Raw genomic sequence first — 19,760 nt, 5'->3', positions numbered from 1 at the left:
TTAAGAGCCCGCGAGTTGAATAAAAGAATACGGGTGCAACCATAGACATAGTAATACTAGACCGAGCATGAGACCCCCAGACCTTAGGAAAGAAAAGAATGGAAAATAGGTGCCGTCCACCTTTCTCTTTCTAACGAGAAGAATAGAAAGAGAAAGGTTGACGGCACTTACTTTCTATACTTTTCTACCCAACCTTCATTATTTAAAAGAGAACATGCTCGGTCTAGTATTACTATGTCTAAAACCCGTATCAGACTACGGATTGAGATTGAGATTAGATTGAAATTTGCCCAATTAGAGTAAAAATTACTAAGCTTGAGATTAGTAAACGTTACTGTGATTGGTCACATTTCAATCTAATCCCAATCTCAATCCGTAGTCTGATACGGGCTTATGGGTGCAACGGTGCGTTTGCGGCCGGCAGCTGACCGTGACATCAGCGTCGCACCCTACGAAGGTCACAATAAGAACAATGCTCGGGCGAGAGAGGAATGTTAATTAAAAACTACGAAGTCCAAATTAAGCGAGCTTGCTGCTGACGAACAACCCGAGGCTCCATCGCCGACTAGTTCTCTCTCTCTCTCTCTCTCTCTCTCTCTCTCTCTCCCTCTCTACTTTATTAGAAGAAAGTCTCCTATTATGAGATTGGATGATTTGTGTTAAATGAATAGGCATCTGATGATTTCGCCATGAATTTATTGCCATGAATTTGAAACGAAATCTGCTTAATGAGAAATTTATTCTTAGTTTGTGTAATCGTTGCGACAATATATTTGTGATTGAATTACGGTATTGAAAACCTGCTATCTCATATTAGAAACCCATCTTATAACAGAGGACTTTCCTCTGCTATTTTGTTTAGAACTTTGAATGCTTCTCACGATCATTGTACGATGTAACATGTAATTTGTAACCCACACTCCGTCCATTCTTTTTATAATATTCGTCTTCCTACGTTTTTAACATTGCTTTTCTTTCAATCAGACCGTACAACTAGATGTAGCTTTGTCTTAACGCTTTAGGGGACCCAGAGCATTTACTAAATAATGATCCGGTCTGATCTCTCTCTCTCTCTCTCTAGCTCTCTATCTCAAGTTAAAAAAAGAAATGAGCGAATTGAAAGAAGAGGCTGTCGATAGGCGAATTTATAAATCAGCGATATCCGCGCGTGGAATCTCGGCGCGCTGGATTTGCATCTTCAGACCCTTCTTCTTCTCTCGGAACGCCCGCGTCGTCCCATCCGTGTGGAGCCACACGTGAAAAGAATAATTTAGAATCGCGCCGCGTTAATCAACGTCGGTGCTCATTGACACGCAAATTGGCGCGATTTGTCACCCGCGATAAGGCGATAAAAAGCAAAAGTCGGTCAGCCGCGGCCGCCAAGAGGAGCTGCAGAAGTGTTTACGAATGTTTCCAGGGTTTGATCGATAATAAGCCGTAAAGTGAAAATGCAAGCGGCCTTCGCGGCCGCGCGCGACAGAGTCACGGGAGCGGCTCCTGGACCTGGTCCAAAGTTACATCATTCCGCGGGTTTCGTGCATTTCGCGCGATAGGTAATGGCCCGATTCGAGTCGCCGGACGCGTTATTAGGTAACTAACGTGTGCGATCGACGCTCAGCGGGCGTGACGCGACTTGCTGGCATGCACCGCGACAGTGGCGGTTTAATCTTGATGCACTTGAAATAGCATCGCCGAAAGTTCTCCGCTATTTTCGTTTCAACGCGCAGTTGGGGCCCCGCGGTTGGGACCACGACACGCGAGGCTCCAACAGGCTGTATTTGCCAGAATGCTAGACTGGTTACAATAATACGAACTCGGTCGAACAGCCGGACGGCAAGACCGACGGTATCTAAATGCTAATTAGTGTAAGTGGAGTTGACACACTGAGACAGACAGTTCGTTTAACCGGCCGGCTCGGAGACTGGCGCGACTCCAGGGGTATTTCTAAGGTTACCAAGGTTAAGACACACGGCTGCTCTAGGACCTCCGAATCAATGAGTCCACTTTAAAGTCAGCCTTGAAAATAGAGTCAATTTAAGGTCCCTTCGCCGCAGGGAGGATCGCAGATGGTATATTTTTAGCTGCGCCTTCCTCTCCTCCGGCATCTTATAAATTCCCTCTACCAAGGGTCGGGTCAACCTGTAGCTCGTAAGCGGGAGAACGTATCTCTCTTCCCTTTTTACATCGGTCTCCCTCGAAATATATCCAATTAAATGCCGGCGAGTAAAAATAACTCTTACTTTTCATTCCAAGTGAACTCGTTTTTAATATTTTCAGATATTTTTACACATCTACATTTTCCCATTCAAGAAATTCACACTCTCTAAGGGCAATAAAGCCATGATGGCACCAACAAATGTTGTCTATTTTAAAATACTTCGATGATTACTTGATCATAAAATCTATTGTATGTTTGAAGAAAGAACAATTTTATCTATCTGATACTTCGTGATAACAAGTTTGATTGCAAGTAGACGATTCTACTTGATTGACTCTCGACCACCGTGCAAGCATCGCCGATCGAACCAATTCTTTTTTCGACATAGGCCAATTTCGATGCCGACTATCAACTGGCGCGTGCAAAAATCAGGCTGCGAGGCGTGTTAGGTAACGCGATTCGCGCAACGCGTGATATTAAGCGGCCGTTTATCGGCGCTACTAACATCTATTACCGCATAACAAAGCGTTCTTGACCCGTTTAGCCCCATTAGCAGCAAATTCACGATGCAGCCGCGGTTCGATCCTGCCCACCTACAGCAATCAGACGTCCGCATGGACGTTAATTATCCGCGTCAACGTTCTTCGTGTCTGACACTCACCTCGCAATGTTGTCCGGTACGGGCGCGAACAAGGAAGCCGCGTGTCATTTTCAAAATACTGTTTTCGCAATTGCTCCCCGTCCCATTTTTTCACGTTGCAGTCCTCTCTACTACCTGCCTCTTCTTTCAATTCGCTCATTTCTTTTTTAACTTGAGAGACAGAGAGAGAGAGAGAGAGAGAGAGAGAGAGAGAGAGAGAGAGAGAGAGAGAGAGAGAGAGAAATCAGATCGGATCATTATTTAATAAATGCTGTGGGTTCCCTAAAGCGTTAAGACAAAGTTACATCTAGTTGCACGGACTGAATGAAAGAAAAGCAATGTTAAAAACGTAGAGAGACGAATATTATAAAAAGAATGGACGGAGTGTGGGTTACATCCCACATAGCACATAATATTACGTAATATATCAGTAATATTATAATATTACAGTAATATTATTGATATAATACATTGATATTATCACGAGACACGGTAGTGTCTCGCGCCAAGTATAAGCGAAAAGTTTTAAAGTGACAAGCTAAACCACGCGCGCGACACCGACCGTGTAGTTTACGCGAGTGCGCGAGTTGACGGTACATTCTACAGCAACATTACATTAACATTACTAATATATTACATAGACATTAAGTTTTATTACGTCATTAAGATGCCATGAAGACGTCATTTATTGTCACGTTGCATTTGGCACTTTCCAATATACATCGCATTGAAGTATCCCTTTCTAAAAAAAGAGATGTTACCAGCGCGAAGTTGAGGCCTCTTTTCCGCGATGTCGATTGGTTTTCTCGAAGCGCGGGGTGCTTAACTTCTCTTTTAGATTCATAGTGAATGAAGATTTGCAATTTAGAAATATACATTTGTATGCATCAACTATTGAAGTAAATCTCTAATCTTAGTAATTAGAATTTAAGTAACAACGATTTTCGTTTCGAAACATTTTCTCGATTGAACAGAATTAATCGTTAATTTAATCGATACCAATAAGCCCGCGGAATAATACGCAAAACGTAGCAACAGTCACGGAACAAAGTAATGTACAATAAAATATTAAGTACGGAATTTTCCATTGCGTAGGCAGGCCAACGAATTCTCAAGGTTTTGTTGTTGTTTTTCACTCGGCGCGGTATCGTACGACGTTACGCGGGCCAATGTTTACCTGAAGGTCGCCGCGGTATCACTCGCCCGCCGAACGTCGAGCCGGCAGGCAGTGGCGAGAGTCGCTCCGTGCGCGGTATTACTTTTGCGTTATAGGTTTTCAAGACTCGATCGCGATGAATGCAGGGATAAAACACTATTGATTTGCACACCTTTATCAGTAACAAGTAACGTTCCTTGATTAATCATTAAGTTTCTACCACTTGCAAAGAGAAACGGTTCTTTATCAACGTGTACCTAGATATTTCACGAGATTAACTCATCTAAAATATGAATGTAAACCGTGGTACTTTGTCGCGATACTTACATCTCGTTTACGCACCGCGCTTTTAATTATCTGTCGATTTCGTGTAATCTGTTCCATTTTCGGGAAAAAAGAGAAATTTGTACGACTTTGCTCTGTCGTTCTTCGCAACTCGAACGGGCGGGAAGTAAAGAAAGTCGCTTATTGCACGTCGTTACATTATTTCTTTGCCGCAGATTATGCTTCCGATGCTCGCGTTGTGTTTTATATCGCCAATTCGAAAGTGATTTATCCATTATCCTATTCTTCCGAATCAAAAATGCAAGTTGTTAGTTTGAGTAATTTGTATGAAAGAAAGTCTGGGAAACCGATAACGCAAAAGTTAATAATATTTCGTGTGTTCGCGATATTTCACATCGCGTACGGGAGTGCCGGAAATTTCGCGCGATCGGTGATTTTCACGAGTGACTGTTGTGTAAGTGCAACAAGGAAATCTGACAACGAGAGGAGGAGGAGGAGGCCGAGGAGGCATCGGGCAACGGCGGAGAAATTGTAAGGTAAGTGTCTTACATTTTTATGTTATTTAATTGTTACTTGTGCAAAATAAAGCATCTGTTCTGTGTTTTCATTTTATTTATTCAAATGATTCGAACGAGGAGTCGAATAAGTGTTAGAGACAAAACCAATGTATAAAATTTTGTGAATTTATATTTAAAAGGAAGACTTTCTCAGTATTTTATATAATTCTCTTAATAAATACCTATTTTTTAAAATATAAAATGTGAAGCATATTTAGTACAATAATTTCGATTTGATACAATTAGTCTATACTAATCATATACATTGCGAATCGTATCAGTGAGTGATAAATTACTTTTTATTTTAAATTGACGTTGCGCATACAATTACTTCTTTGCATGTATAGAAATTCTTAAAAATATACAATGCACTACAAACTGCGCGCGCGAAGCGCGGGTTTGGTCATCTCTAGTGAATAAAATATTATATGGGTAATTTGTAATATAAGGATAATAATCTTTGAGAATGACTACAAAAACGCATTATTAAACAATTATTGGAGAGATTATACAGCCTGCGGCCATCTTTTCCGTAGGGCCATCATACCCGGGTTTACCCTAATCTAATTCCTTGCAATATTACGTTAATATTACCTGATACATCACAGTAATATTATTGTGATTATCACAATAATATTACTACGATTATCTGGGTAATATTTCATTGGGCCGATATTTTAATATTATGGTATATATCAGTAATATTACAGTAATATTACCGATATATTTTATTGTAATATTACGTGCTATGTGGGGAATACATATAATTATTTTGACATTAAAATAATTTTAATCGTTATAATCTTCAATTTGAAAATACGTCATTTTCTATCTAATATCGTTTTCTTTCCATTCAAGAACATTAATAAGCATGTATTTTTCTCGATTGAATTATATAAATTGCTTCATTCAGGCGAGTTTTTCTTCCTTTAACGCGATGTAATCTCATTTCACAATTTTCACGTTGAAACTAAATATATGTTCAAAAGAAAAATATTCTTTTTCTCTGTGCATAAACGTGATTATCAATGACAAGACCAGCGACGTCGTTGATGTCTCGGCCGCCACGAGTGTCTTTACGTCAACAGTGAAGGAGCGTACAGGAGCCGGTACACAGCTGTCGCGTATCGATTAATCGCGTTTTGCGTGACGTCAGATCCGAGATTGCCCGATGAACACCGTCGTCGGAAAGCTATGCAACCTTTATCGCCGCGCTTTATTATCGTGACCGACTTTTCGAATTCAAGAAGGTCGAATTTAAAGAAGAAAAGCTCCTCATTCATACGCCATTTCTACCTAGCTGACTGCCGAATGAGTTAGCTCACAGTTGGCGATTATGCATAAACGCCAGTTGTTCGCCAATCTTTTGAAAGAGGAAGTAAAAATTTCAGTGCGAGCTTTGAGAATTGGCAATTTATTATGGTTAGATTATGGTTAAATACTATTATGGTTAAATACAATGATATACATTGACATGTTATTACATGCTGATACGAAAGCGGCATTGATAACAAGTGATATAGTTAATTATATAGTTAACGCGTCAGAGAGGATTTATCTCTCTGCGCGGAGAGAAGTTTCTCTTAAAGTTAATTCTGAAAATCACGTAATCGCCGAATAAAGGCATTTCGAAGACTTTTATAAGAGTTTCTTGAAATTTTACCATACATTCTACCAGTAATTACCTACACCTAGTATACATTTCTAGTATAGTTTACTAAAATGTATAATAGAAAATGTACACTAGAAATGTATACTAGGTATAATTACTAGTAAAATATCAAAAAACTGTCATAAAATTCTTCGAAATACCATGTCGTCGGGCGATTACGTGATTTCCAGAATAAATTTTAAGAAAAAAAAGTCTCCCCGCGTGCGATGAACGTGCGTAAGATGTGCACCGATGAAAAATCGCGGAGGTTTCGCTCGTGCTCGGCGACGCTCTTCGATCAACGCGCGGCGGCGATGACGAGTGAGATCAGCGCGTGGCGGCGCGGGTGACGCAGCCTCCCTGATTAAATGCAACGCGCGCCTCCGATTAGCCGGCCAGAGCAGCGTGGTCTTTACATCATAATTATAGATTAAATTCCACGGGCATCGCGTCAACTCGCCCGCGCAGTTCGCGCCACGCCATCGGATAGAAATGAATTAATCGCCGTCTTTCGCCGAGCGCGATGTTTCGTCATGTCGGGAGGCCGTCGAGGATGTCACTTCCGCGTGTCGCGCGGTTTTTTCCGTTCTTTTTTTCTTTCTCGTGGCGCACATCCGCCCGTCATCGAATCGGCTGATATGATTCATCCGCGGTTGATACAACGCTCGGTTACGCGCGTAATACTTATAGAATGTACGTCAACCCGGCGATCGTCCTTCGAATTATTAGGCTGATGGCAGAGAACGAACCGCAAACGCTTAAGACTGCCTTAGTCGTAGACGTAAGGCAAGGCAGAGAAAAACGTAAGTCTCGTATACAATAGCCTTTTACAACTTACGTTTTCCTCTGCCTTGCCTTACGTCTATTAAGATCATGTCGCATTCGTCGCATCGCAAGGCGACATACGACTACGACAATTCTTTGTACCCATGTAGAAAAATTGCTAAACGACGCTAAATGGCAAATTCTATATTATTTATTGCGAATATTAAAATAAATTTCTTTAAATAGAATTTGCCAGTTAGCGTCGTTTAACAATTTTTCTGTACTGGTGTGAAATAATTCTTTAAATTCTTTGTACGTTGACTTTCGACACCGACCTTAAGTCTTACGACAGAATCATAAACGGCTACGACAATCTTTCTGCTTAGGCTCTTAAACGTTTATGGATTGCCCTCTGCCATCAGCCATACTTTCGCGCGTCCGCGAGTACTCTCTTCCCCGGAAAGAGGAGTCCGCCGTTTGCCACACTGAGAAAAATTTTCATCGAATAAACCAGTTAAATAGTGTGTCCGATGGTTAATTTTTCCGATTACATTTCCCGATAAAATTATAGATATATCCAATGAAATTTATCCGATAAAATGCAGTTACCGATAAAATTTAATTGAAAAACCGATCACATTTTTCATCGGATGTATCCGTTTGTTATTATGTAATGTGATTGTGGATTATCCGATTATCTTTAATCGAATTCAGATTTCGACGGAAAATCAATATCGGTCTCTGGTCTTCCTCTTCGAATTCCCTCGGCGTTCACCACGCGAAGCTTCCGCTACGCATTCGTCCTAGTTTCTCTTATCACATTTCATACCTCGGTTTATTTATCGCTCGCGTTCGCCAAAGAAACCGCGACGAATTTTTACGTAAAACTTTGTAGAGACGAAATTCAGGAGGCCGCAACGTGGAGCGAAGCAGAGCAAAATATCGCCGAAAGAACCAGACTTCGAAATTTCTATTGGCGCACGCGCTCGCCTATGTTAAAGAGTCCCCGACGACGTTTGCATACATTCATAAAGCGGAACGCGCATTCTATAATCCCTGGCAGTAGACAGACTGATGAAGCAGTGCGCCGTTAAACGCAATGACATAACACGATATCAATGCTCGCGTCAACGTGTACGACCGCGCATACAGAACCGGCACGCGTGACAACTTTCGCGCATCGCTCTCTTTCGCGGAGGAGATCGGTGGACACCTATCGTGGAAATGTTCGGAATTGTTCAATTATTTCTTAGTCTTCTATTTTGTTTTCTAGGGGAAACGGAATAATTCCGATCGGAATTAATTCCGAACATTTCTATGATAGGTACCCAGATGGAAGAACCCTATGTAGCACAGCGCATTGGTTAAATATTGATCCGCTGTTGGTTATATTAGAAATGCATTGGCCGATATTGTCCAACGTAAAGTCAATATTGGCCATGAAATCAATGTAAATACTGCACGATAATAATTATATAATCTTTAATTTAAAGCCAACGGCACACGATACTATTTTTCCTACTGGATTGCTTACGAGAACCAATCAGGATTTAGCCTTAAGTCACCTAATCGAAAAGTCTGCGTCCTGATTGGCTCTCCTGAGCGATCCAGTAGGAAAAATAGTATCGTGCGCCGTTGACTTAACTTGACGAAAATTCGGGAGAAATCTAATCCTTTCCTCTACTTTGCTTTTAGGCAGCGTCGAAAGTTTCTTTAATCGACAGCGAGGTAGTGCATTTATTTCCACGCGGATTACAGGGAAATATATTTCGAGAGAGAATCGCGATCGTCCGGCGGGAGAGGAAGTTGAAACGGACCCGCTTCTTTCGTGTAGATATTTCTGAATGCGCTCGGGCATTCCGCTCCGCCGGATATTGGGAAAATAAACAGGCCGACGTATAGAGCCCCCTGCTTTATATTCTGCCTCTGCTTATTTTTATGAACCGCGCACGAAAAGCGCGCACGGATGGAGAGCGCATCGGAATTAAAAGATCTCGCCGCGATTCGCGCGCCTTCCTCTATCGCCACGGCGGCGATGCTGCGCGCGAGGCGCATCTCTTCTCGCACCCGGTCTCGAAAGTAAAGCTGGAAACACACGAAGAATCTTATAAAGCAATAAATATACAATAGACTTTCACGACTTAAGTTTTCGCACCGAGTGCACACTAGTGCAAGCGGAATTTTCAGCACTGCTTAAGTTTCAAAATGGCTGCTTACGTTCTCGGCAGTCATTGGTCATTTCCCTTGAGTCTTAAGTTTTACTGCTCAAGTTTTTTCGTGTGTTCGGGCCTTAAACTCAAAAGCAAATAGCAAACTGTAGCGCCCGGTTGGCTCGGATCAACGCGATCGCGGGATTCTTCCTTCCTGGGGAAAAAAATTGATCCCTCGCGTCTTTCTTCCTTCGGGCGCGCATCTCGACGTGTCTCGCACAGAAAAGCTAATCAAGATTTATAGGCCCAATTATCGCCGGCGTAACGGGCGCTATTATTGGCTTGCAATGTAGCGAAACGCTTCGCCAAAGGAGCGCGTTTCTGCTGAGAGCTTTCAACCCACGCGAATGGTCATCGCTCTCAAATAGAGAATCCGAGGCGGCCGCGCGCGGGTCGGTCGGATCCTCGGCGATCGCTCCCCTCGGAAGCTCAACCTCTTGCGTCAACCCCCGAGACCCGTGCCAGCCTGAATTTTAATGCTACCTGCGTCTCGTTGGACGAGAAACGAGGGCGATAAATGTCGCGCGTGCAACGCGGCGGAATGTGCTCCGAGCGTTTTACACCCCGTGTTTGCACCCCCGCACGTCATTCCGTTCTTCGCGATTGAAGGATTTACCGCGACGTTGACGGCCAATCTCGGCAGACTCCCCGCTGGAGTCTTCTACCGGACGGACGCGGCGTTGCGACACGAACCTTCGAGGAATACACTCGTCACTTTTAACAAATTTACTTTTAAATCGCAAACTTATAGTCGGCCGAACTGACGAAAGATTAATTCACTAAAAGAAAAAGTTTGCGACTTATTTTTATTCACTACTGGCGACAATAAGCACCGCTATAGCGTATACGTATACTGAGAAAAATGTCCGATTAAATGTAATCGGATAATCCAATTACATAATAACAAGAGGATATCCAATTAAATTGTATATTCGATGAAAAATATGATCGGTTTTTCAACCAAATTTCATCGGTAACTGCATTTCATCGGATAAATTTCATCGGATGTATCCACAATTTAATCGGAAAACGTAATCGGAAAAATTAACCATTGGAAACTATTTGATAGGTTTACCCACAGACATACAGTAAATATAGACTGAGCGTCCTATTGAATAAGCTGAAGCTTGTGAAGAGAGAAAGAGACAGAGAAGATTTAAGAAGACTTTCTTTCTCTGTCTCACCATCGTGACAAAGAAGGCGCAGGCACGATTCTTTTCTTTTACGATGGTGTAAGACAGAGAAAGAAAGTCTTCTTAAATCTTCTCTCTCTCTCCCCCCCTCTCTCTTCACAAGCTTCAGCTTATTCAATGGGACGCTCAGTCTATATTTACTATGTCTATGACTCTATCTCATTTTTTTTAACAATAACAATTCCCCGCGCGTGGATACTCGCGATGTGAATCAAAGCCGTCGGTTAAAAATGAAGTTACATCAATGCTAATCCGGTTTATTATTAGTTGCGAGGCTGTTTTCTCTTTCGCGCGTTTTAGGCTTTATATAAACGGCCCGTTGGATTTTCTCTCGCTCGCTCTCCTCTTTTCAGCGTTGTAAAATAAATTTCACTCCCGCGTTTTTTTTTTTAAGCGTGTTTACTGCACGGCGCGCCGCGGTTATTCGCGGCCCTACAAATTGTTAATACTAAAAATAGCGTGTACGTCATATCAGGCAGAAGGACAGGATGGATGCGCGCTGCTGCCCCAAATTCCGCGGTATTATAGGTTGTTTGCGTTCGCATGCCTCGGAAAAGCATTCATTCCGGAATAGCCCGCAGTGTGTCATTTCACTCTGATTCGGGCGAATTTATCATCGTCGGAGATTTCACTCTCGCTTGTCGTCCTGGAAACTTTCGGTATTGAAATAACGCGAAGTTTAGTTGGTAATTAAATCTGCTCGCGGCACAGAGAGCTTCGTCAACTTTGCTAAAATCCGACGTTACCGGGCGCGATTTTAGGGAACGCGGTTTCGCGTCAAGAGCGCGTTCTCGAATCACGCGTCTGACGCGCATCTCGTCCCGCGAGAACATTTATCAATGCCTGCCTCTCTAACATCGTAAACTGATTTATTGGACGCGATTAATGGCCTAACAGCCGTTCAACGGCGGCGCCTATGATAACGGTAAGTCGCAATAAGCGCGCTCGGTTAATTTGCAGCAATAAAGTATATCGATTCTCGTGTGTCAGTGCAATTTGCGCGTTTATGGTGATGGCCTCCGCTATATACATGTGTGGATAAATGTTCTTAGCTCTATTAACTGCCAACATGCACACCTCGTCGATGTGTATGTATGTTTAATATGTACATACATACACTGCCGTCCTAAAAAGCTAAAGAGCGGTATCTCCATTTTTTGACCATTGTAGTTAACTCACATTCTATGTTTCTTAGAGAAACACCCATGCAGCACACAAATATTGAATCAACATCTCGGAAACGTTCCATTACAACGTTGCAATATTGCATCAATGTTACGACATGTAGATTCAACGTTGAAAAGATATTGCAAAAACGTCTAGTGTCCGCTGAATTGTAATGTCTTATAAACGGTACAATTCAGCATTCAGAAAACATTGTTAAATTATATTGAGTTAACATTGGTCGCGTTTACCAAAATATTTTTTACATCTGTTGGAAGTGCTGGAATTGAATTATTCCACTAAAATTCATAATTGTACATTTTTTAAGTAATCTATTTAAGTGTCAAAAAAATAATAATTTGTTCAAGATTGTTTTAACGTTGCGGCAATATAAAGAATTAATGTAACTTGAATCTAGGTTGATGCTTTACACTAACCTAGATTCAACGTAGAAAAGATATTTATACTTCAACATTCAACATTGCAACATTATTTTAACTTTCTGTGCTGTATGGGATATCGGTTGTCCTACAAGCCTAGAAAGCAGTAAACCAAATTAACATAAAATAACTTACACAAATTGCAGTATGTTCACATTTTTCGTGGTGGCCTAACTATAAGAACTTAAATGCACGTTTTCTCGAAACGATAATAACAATTTGAGAGATACTGCTTTCTAAGTTAGAACGGCAGTACAGTGATGGACAGTCGCAACACCCTTTTAAATGAGTTTAGGAACGCGTATTCATTAAAAAAAATCATTAAAGACGTGTCGCAATTCTGTCTATCACTGCACAGTAATGGACAGTTGCGACACATTTTTTAATGAGTTTAGGAGCACGCGTTTAGATTTACGTGCTGAAACATTTTCTCCGAGACAAGTTGTACTCGGGAAATAGATCGGAAACGCTCAAAACGATTTTGGAACGGCCATCGAGTAAAATATTCCTCGGAGAAGATTTTCGTACGTAAACCTGAATCTAAATGCACGTTTCTAAATTCATTTAAAAAAATTATCGCAACTATTCTATCCATCACTGTACAGTTAACCATTGTTAATTCAGTTTCGGCCGAAATGTCACGTGCCATTTTCCGTTCTCACTGATTCGATTCGATAAACTATGACAGGCGATCGAGTGCCAGTGCTGCATACGCCGCAAGTAAATATAGCGATGACAATCCGCATCAACATACCCCGTCTTCGATTTCATTGTAAGCGAAAATCGATCCGGCGGCTACGAAGACTCCGCTCGAAGATGTATCCTCGATAACTGTGGCAAAATCCCCCGCGTTACGTCATGCGAACCTAAGCCGATCAATTTCCGCGATGCTGCGAGGTCGCCGTTAACACGTATAACGGATTGTTTCTCGTCATCGCAATCGTAACGGCGCGCTGATCGTTCAATTATCGTCGGCGCACGTTAATGCGCGCCAGCTGATGACCGTCAGCAAATCGCGGACACGCCTGGCACCGCACTTTGCTGCCGGTCTCGCGATACCGATCTCTCCGAGAAGCGAATTACATGCGGGCGGCGTCTCGTCGGGAATTACGTCGTATCGTTGACGCATACGTGATTATGAAACTGACGTGTGTCGCGCACGTTCTATTCTGAAGTCATCAGATTCCTGTCCTATAAATTAACGGGCGCTTCTGGCGAAATGCGTTTAACGGGACGCCCTCGCTGAAAAACAAACTTTTTCGCTATAGCGATAGCTAATCATGATTTGCTAAAAATATTTTGCTGCCGTAACTATAAATTTCTAAAGCACATCAAACAGTTCGCTGTCGCGCACCCTCGAAAAAGATTTCTGTTACCGAGACAAAAACTATTCTTGTCACATTTACTATATATTTCTCACAACCTCATTTAGTATAAAAATAAGACAGTATCGAAATAAAATCAATAATTCTTATTCTCCTCTATCGAATTAAAAAAGATTGAGTTACGATATTGAGACAAGAGTAATTTATATGAATGTAAGTTTATATATTCTTGCGTTTAGAATAAATTTTCTCCCCATCTTGCAACGCACGAAGTTGACATCACGATATTCGACAAAAGACGGATCATTTTATTCTAGATTTTAGAATTTTTCGTTTAGGATTAAAATATTCCTTTCTCTATAACAAATGTGATTGACGCTATATCGATCCTATTTTATGATACATTCAAGTGTAATAGCATTGGATCCGGAAATTTTTTCTGTGGGTGCACCTAATACAATAGGTACAGTAGTATAAACTATTTAGCTACCACAACTAAATATTAATTAGCTGTCCATATCTTGCAACTAAAGTTTAGTTACCACGTGCAGTTTTTATAGCTACGGCAGCTACATTTGTTCCGTGCTGTTGTCGCCGTCGTCGTCGTCTCCTTTCATTCACCCTCAGCGCCGATTTTCAGACATTTTCCGACGAAATCCCCGAGAAAATCTCGCTGCGTTATGCCCTTATCACACTAGCGACTCGCGACTACGTTGCAATTACATCTGCGATGGTGATTGGCTAAGGCAGCCATTAAAATTTGAAATGGCCAATCGTAATCGCCGATGTAATCGCAATCACAGTCGCGAGTCGCTAGTGTGATACGAGCATTAGGCCGACGCCGCGGTTAATCCAAACTCCGGTTCTCTAAACTGTCAGGCCGCGCCGCGACGTCCTCGATAAGCGTCGCGATAACGCTATAACACTTTACCTCGCGGAGCCGGAGTCTGACCCACATCTCGTTTGTTTGATAACGACCTTTTCATTAACGCGGGATTAGCGCGGGATTTATCCGCGCGCCGCAGCCCGACATACAAGAGATGTTTACTTTCCGTCGCGACGCGCGTCGAAGAGGAATTATAATATTAATACGCTCGCGCACCAAGTAGAACAGTACAAATCGTCGGACAGGACTTCATTAGTCACCGTCTTGTTTTGATCATGCGACTGCATCATAGGAGTTTTAACTGCGCTCGTAAAGAGCGAGAACAAGTGTCCGTAGGCAAATGGCCTCATTTTTTTCGCATTCGATTTGGAACACAAAGTAGGTACCAAACAAAAACTCTCTGGACGTAAGCGATCAAGCCGTCTGGACAGACACCAACCATTTGTTTGGAATGGAATGGAACCTTTGGAGTCCGATATCTCTGGAACGTTAAATAGGTACACTCTGATATATCTGCGATCATCTTGACGAGACCTTTTGTTCGGTACCTACTTTGTGACCAAAATCGAATGCGAAAAAAATGGGGCCGATCTTGTTCTCACTCTTTACACCCCCGCCGCTCGACTCTCATCGCACACCCTCAGAAAGAACTTCTGTTACTGAGACAAAAAATATTCTTGACGCACTTATATTTCTCACAACCTCATTTAGTATAAAAATAAGACAATATCAAAATAAAATCAATAATTCTTATTCTCCTTTATCGAATTAAAAAAGATTGCCTTACTTATTGGGACAAGAGTAACTTGTATAAATGTAAGTTTATATATTCTTGGGTTTAGAATAAATTTTCCCTCCATCTTACAACGCACGATATTCGACAAAAGACGATACATACTATCATGTTATTCTAGATTTTAGAATTTTTCATTTAAGATTAAAATATTCCTTTCTCTATAATAAATATGGTTGACTCTGTATCGACCCTGTTTTACGATATATTGAAGTGTAATAGCATTGGAACCGGAAATTTTTTCTGTAGGTGCAGCGATGAGAGAATCGGCGAAAAGCACCCCAGCGAGAAAAGACTCGTCGATCGATGTTGAGTCGACATTATTTCGACAAATCGTTTCTCATTGGGACGGCTCGCGAATCAATTGTCCCGCGATTTTAGAAAGCGCATCGCTCCGAAGGGGCTTCCTGAAGGAGGGACGTAAAAGATCTCTTCGGTCTCAGCGATAAAATTTCGCCTGATTATCGTTTCTGGGCGAAAACATTCGGTTTACGCTAAAGTCGGCCCGATTTATCGTCCCGGCACTTTCGGAATGAACTCTTTTCGTAAAACAAGCAGTCTGCTAATTTGCCGCGCGTGTCTGTTGGCCCGCGCGTTCGAAGAAATATCAGAGTTTTGCGAAACGCGCGCGAGTACGCTTCCACCAAAGTAGGCAAAGCGGTGCAGATAGAACGTCGATTTTCAAAACATTCTGAAAACTTTAGCATTTATCGCCCGAGAGACGGGAAATAAGTCCGTTCACGTTACACGTGCGAGGGGACGGGGTGGCGAGGAATATTTGAAATATACGCCTGTGATACGCTCCATTTCACCAAGGTGACATTCCGCCGGAGATAAGGAACAATATGCGGGAGATCGTATCTCCAATTTTTATTTCCCCAGGCCTAGTTGGTTCGTTTTTTCATCCACCGCACTTTCCGTGGCAATCGAGAGTATCGCGAGAAAAATCGCCGATGGTCTCTCGGAAATTACCCACCTCGAAACTTTTCCGAGTCGAGGATTTATCTCTCCGGAGAGCTCGCATTCTTTCAGGCACTAAAAAAACAATATTTTCGCTACCGTAGCTAATCACCCCCACAGAAAAAAATTTCCAGATCCAATGCTATTACACTTCAATGTATCGTAAAATAGGATCGATATAGCGCCAATCATATTTATTATAGAGAAAGGAATATTTTTATCTTAAATGAAAAATTCTAAAATCCAGAATACCATGGATAATATGTATCGTCTTTTGTCGAATATCGTGCGTTGTAAGATGGAGGGAAAATTTATTTTAAACCCAAGAATATATAAACTTACATTTATACAAGTTACACTTGTCTCAGTATAGTAAGTCAATCTTTTTTAATTAGGTAGAGGAGAATAAGAATTATTGGTTTTATTTTTATATTGTCTTATTTTTATACTAAACGAGGTGGTGAGAAATATAAATGCGTCAAGAATATTTTTTGTCTCGGTAACAGAAATCCTTTCTGAGGGTGCACGGTTTGTTAAATCACAGCGAACGGTTTACCGTCGCACCTGATGCAATGGGCACAATAGGAAAATATTTAGCTATCACAACTAAATATCAGCTGTCCATACTTTACAACTGAAAGTTAGTTACCACGTGCAGATTTTACGTTTTCTTTCCGCGTGGCACTCCGCGGGCAAGGACGAATTACGCGTAAAGTTTTGCGCTGCGTCGCAGTCGTCGCCAGCCTCGTCGTCTCGTATGACTTACAGCTGTGCAAGCTGGTTCTAATGTATCTATCGCGCGCGCTACGGAGAAGTCAGCGCCATTAGAATGCTACAACCCGATGAAAGTTGAAATATTACCATACATATATACGAGTAATCGGCGCGGAGTGACAAGGCTGCGACACGTTGCCGAAGAGGTTTAAAGGGGCACGCGTAAGCGAGTTTCGAGATATTCTCGGCGCTTTTCGGCGAACGAGATTTTCGGCGCCCCGCCGAGTCTCTCCTCGTCTTATTTTATTTTGCGGTTTTCGTCTTTGCTCTTTATACGCACTTATCGCGCGAAGCTTGACACTCGCTCGCTCTCTCGCGTTAATCGCCGCGCGATATCCGCTGCATAGAATTACACGCCCGTCGCGATATAATTTGCTCGACTGTGCTAAGAATGTGACTTGATGAGGCTTTCTTCTCGGGCGCGCAGATACAAGGCGAGCATTGAACGAACCGTTATGAAAGAGAGAGACAGAGAGAGAGAGAGAGAGAGAGAGAGAGAGAGAGAGAGAGAGAGAGAGAATCTTAATCCTGATTGGTATTCTTATTGTGGCGGAAAACAATCCGAGACCGTAAAGGATTCCTATTCATCCGCGAGATAAACAAGAATCTATTCGATTTCTACTCGTTGACCTACCGATCACGGCGGATCGAAGCGACGCCGTCTGTGGGCATTGATACAATTTGCGGATTAGGCAGATAAATCGCTATTTAAGCGGCTGGTATTTCCATCGCGCGCAGGTCGCGACATCGGGATATCAAACTCTCGCACGCTCGCACTTGTCAAAGTTCGCCAGCGGATAATTCCCGCTGTGCACACGTACACAGTCTTAGCCCCGTATTCTGAATCCCCTTTTATTTGATAAAAGCGCCTCTAAAAGTAGCTAACAGGCCTTCTGATTGGCTACAAGCCACTTTTAGAGGCGCTTGTAGATTAAAGAGGATTATTCATTAATGCCTGGACCTTAGTTTTACTAGGATTCACATTTTCATAATCTTTATTCCCATGTATACATCGGTGAGTTTCACGCTGAGAAAAATTTCCATCGGATAAACCAGTTAAACAATGTTTCCGATGGCTAATTTTTCCGATTAACTTTTCCGATTAAATTATAATATGTATATACTCGATGAAATTTATCCGATAAAACGCAGTTACCGATTAAATTTGATCGAAAAACGGATGTACAATTTAATCGGATATGTCCGTTTGTTATGATGTAATGGGATTGTCCGATTATATTTAATCGGATATTTTTCTCAGTGCAGGCTCTAGTTCACACAGCTTCTACAGAAGTCTGCGGTAGTGCACACATACAGCCCGAAACTCGGTGATTTGTACAGATGGGAAAAATGACGATAAAAATGCAGGTCCAGACATTAATAAACAGTAGTATACGTGTCCCGCATTTTTCTCTCTCGTCGCTGAGTTCACTGAGTTCACAGCATCAAGATGAAGCATTTCTAAGATCGATCAATCTCTATCAATCTTCTTTTCCCTGCGTTAAACCGAAAGCGCCCGCGTGAATCTGTTCGATTGTTCAAACGCGAATGCTTTGAGATTCGCGGCGGATGCGAGTCCAAGCGCTGAAAAATCCAGATTCTGCTTTAAACCCTAGGTTTGCGCATTTTTAAAAGTTGAATATAATTGCATATTTTATTCCTAATACTTTTAGATAACGCGAATGATACGAGACTATATGAAAGTTTCCAAGTGTAAATGTAATTACATTTTACTCCCGATATTTTTCAAAAGCGTGAATATAACGCGAGAATTATCAAGATTTATTGGAATAAACAGCGAGATGAAATTTTATGTTTTCCCATAGCAATCATATTGAAATAAAAAAATACACGCCTGATGAATACGAGCAAACGCACGTATGTACACGAGCAATCGTTTATTTTCGTAACTCGCGAGAATTTTTGGGAAAGGTGAAGGAGAAACGAAGCAATTATTCGCACGCCTCTCGTCTTTCGCGAGCGTATTGGCGAGCGACATCAGCACCTGATAGCGACTTGATAAGATATTCAAATTTAGGTCCCTATTCATCACAGTCGCGAAAGAGAGACAGAGCGGACGATCGTGAGTGAGAGTAAGAGAAAAATGCAATTGTATCTTGAAACTCATTTATCACCAATTTGTTTGATAAGAGAGACTCATTAGCCACGTGTCGCGGTAAATTTAATTTCAGACCTAGAAATTCGCAAACTGCAGCTTTGGACATGAAATCCCTCACTCTTTGAGAATCCTAAAAAATTGCTATTATGAGTACACAGTTTGACATAGAACAATTGGTGACTTTACAACGGTTTCCCGCACGGCTCGCAGGACCAGTTGACAGCTATTTGCACTCGGGCCAATTCGAGCGATCTCTCACTTGCCACGATCGCGCTCGCTCTCGAAAAAAATGGGCAAAAAATCGATCGTGCGCATTTTACGGCGCCCCATTCAAGAATCTTAACACCACTTACTCGAAGAACGGCGAGACTCAGTCTGGGGTCCAAGTCGAGGACTATCTTCTTCGGTGACTGTCGGTTCGCATGTGCCTCGTGCGGCCCGGGAACTACTGCGCGATTGCGAGACGAGAGGAAAGAAGGATGAAAAAGAATTTAAAAAAAAAAGAAAAAGAGAGATAATCGATATAGGAATCCCCCGCGGGAAGGGCTCGGCTGGCCGAGACGTAGGATCGGCTCGCGATCGAGGAAGATCACGGGAGAGAAAGAGAGAACACAGCCGGTGCTGGCGGCTCGAAAGCGCGAGCCTAACTGACCCGCGGAGACGAGAGGTAAACGCAAGCTAAAC

General features: G+C 42.1%; 1 protein-coding gene across 2 annotated transcripts in view; it reads right to left on the bottom strand.

The window, feature by feature from the left end:
* The window catches only part of LOC105561317 (tubulointerstitial nephritis antigen-like), a 26,462-nt gene extending 6,702 nt beyond the window's left edge, over positions 1-19,760 (bottom strand). Inside the window, exon 1 of one of the 2 annotated variants that reach the window (XM_012011189.1) lies at positions 19,430-19,760. Coding sequence is in view for 1 of the 2 variants with exons in the window: in XM_012011188.1 (XP_011866578.1) it covers positions 12,974-12,990 (17 nt within the window). In the remaining variant the exon portion in view is untranslated. Of the gene's footprint in view, positions 1-12,973; positions 13,064-19,429 lie in introns of those variants that run through there. The other variant, XM_012011188.1, reaches the window with a different exon arrangement.

The sequence above is a fragment of the Vollenhovia emeryi genome, unplaced genomic scaffold (assembly GCF_000949405.1).
Source record: "Vollenhovia emeryi isolate VEMERY1.0 unplaced genomic scaffold, V.emery_V1.0 DF939209.1, whole genome shotgun sequence".
Taxonomy (NCBI): Eukaryota; Metazoa; Arthropoda; class Insecta; order Hymenoptera; family Formicidae; genus Vollenhovia; species Vollenhovia emeryi.
This window is presented reverse-complemented; position numbering and strand designations above follow the sequence as displayed.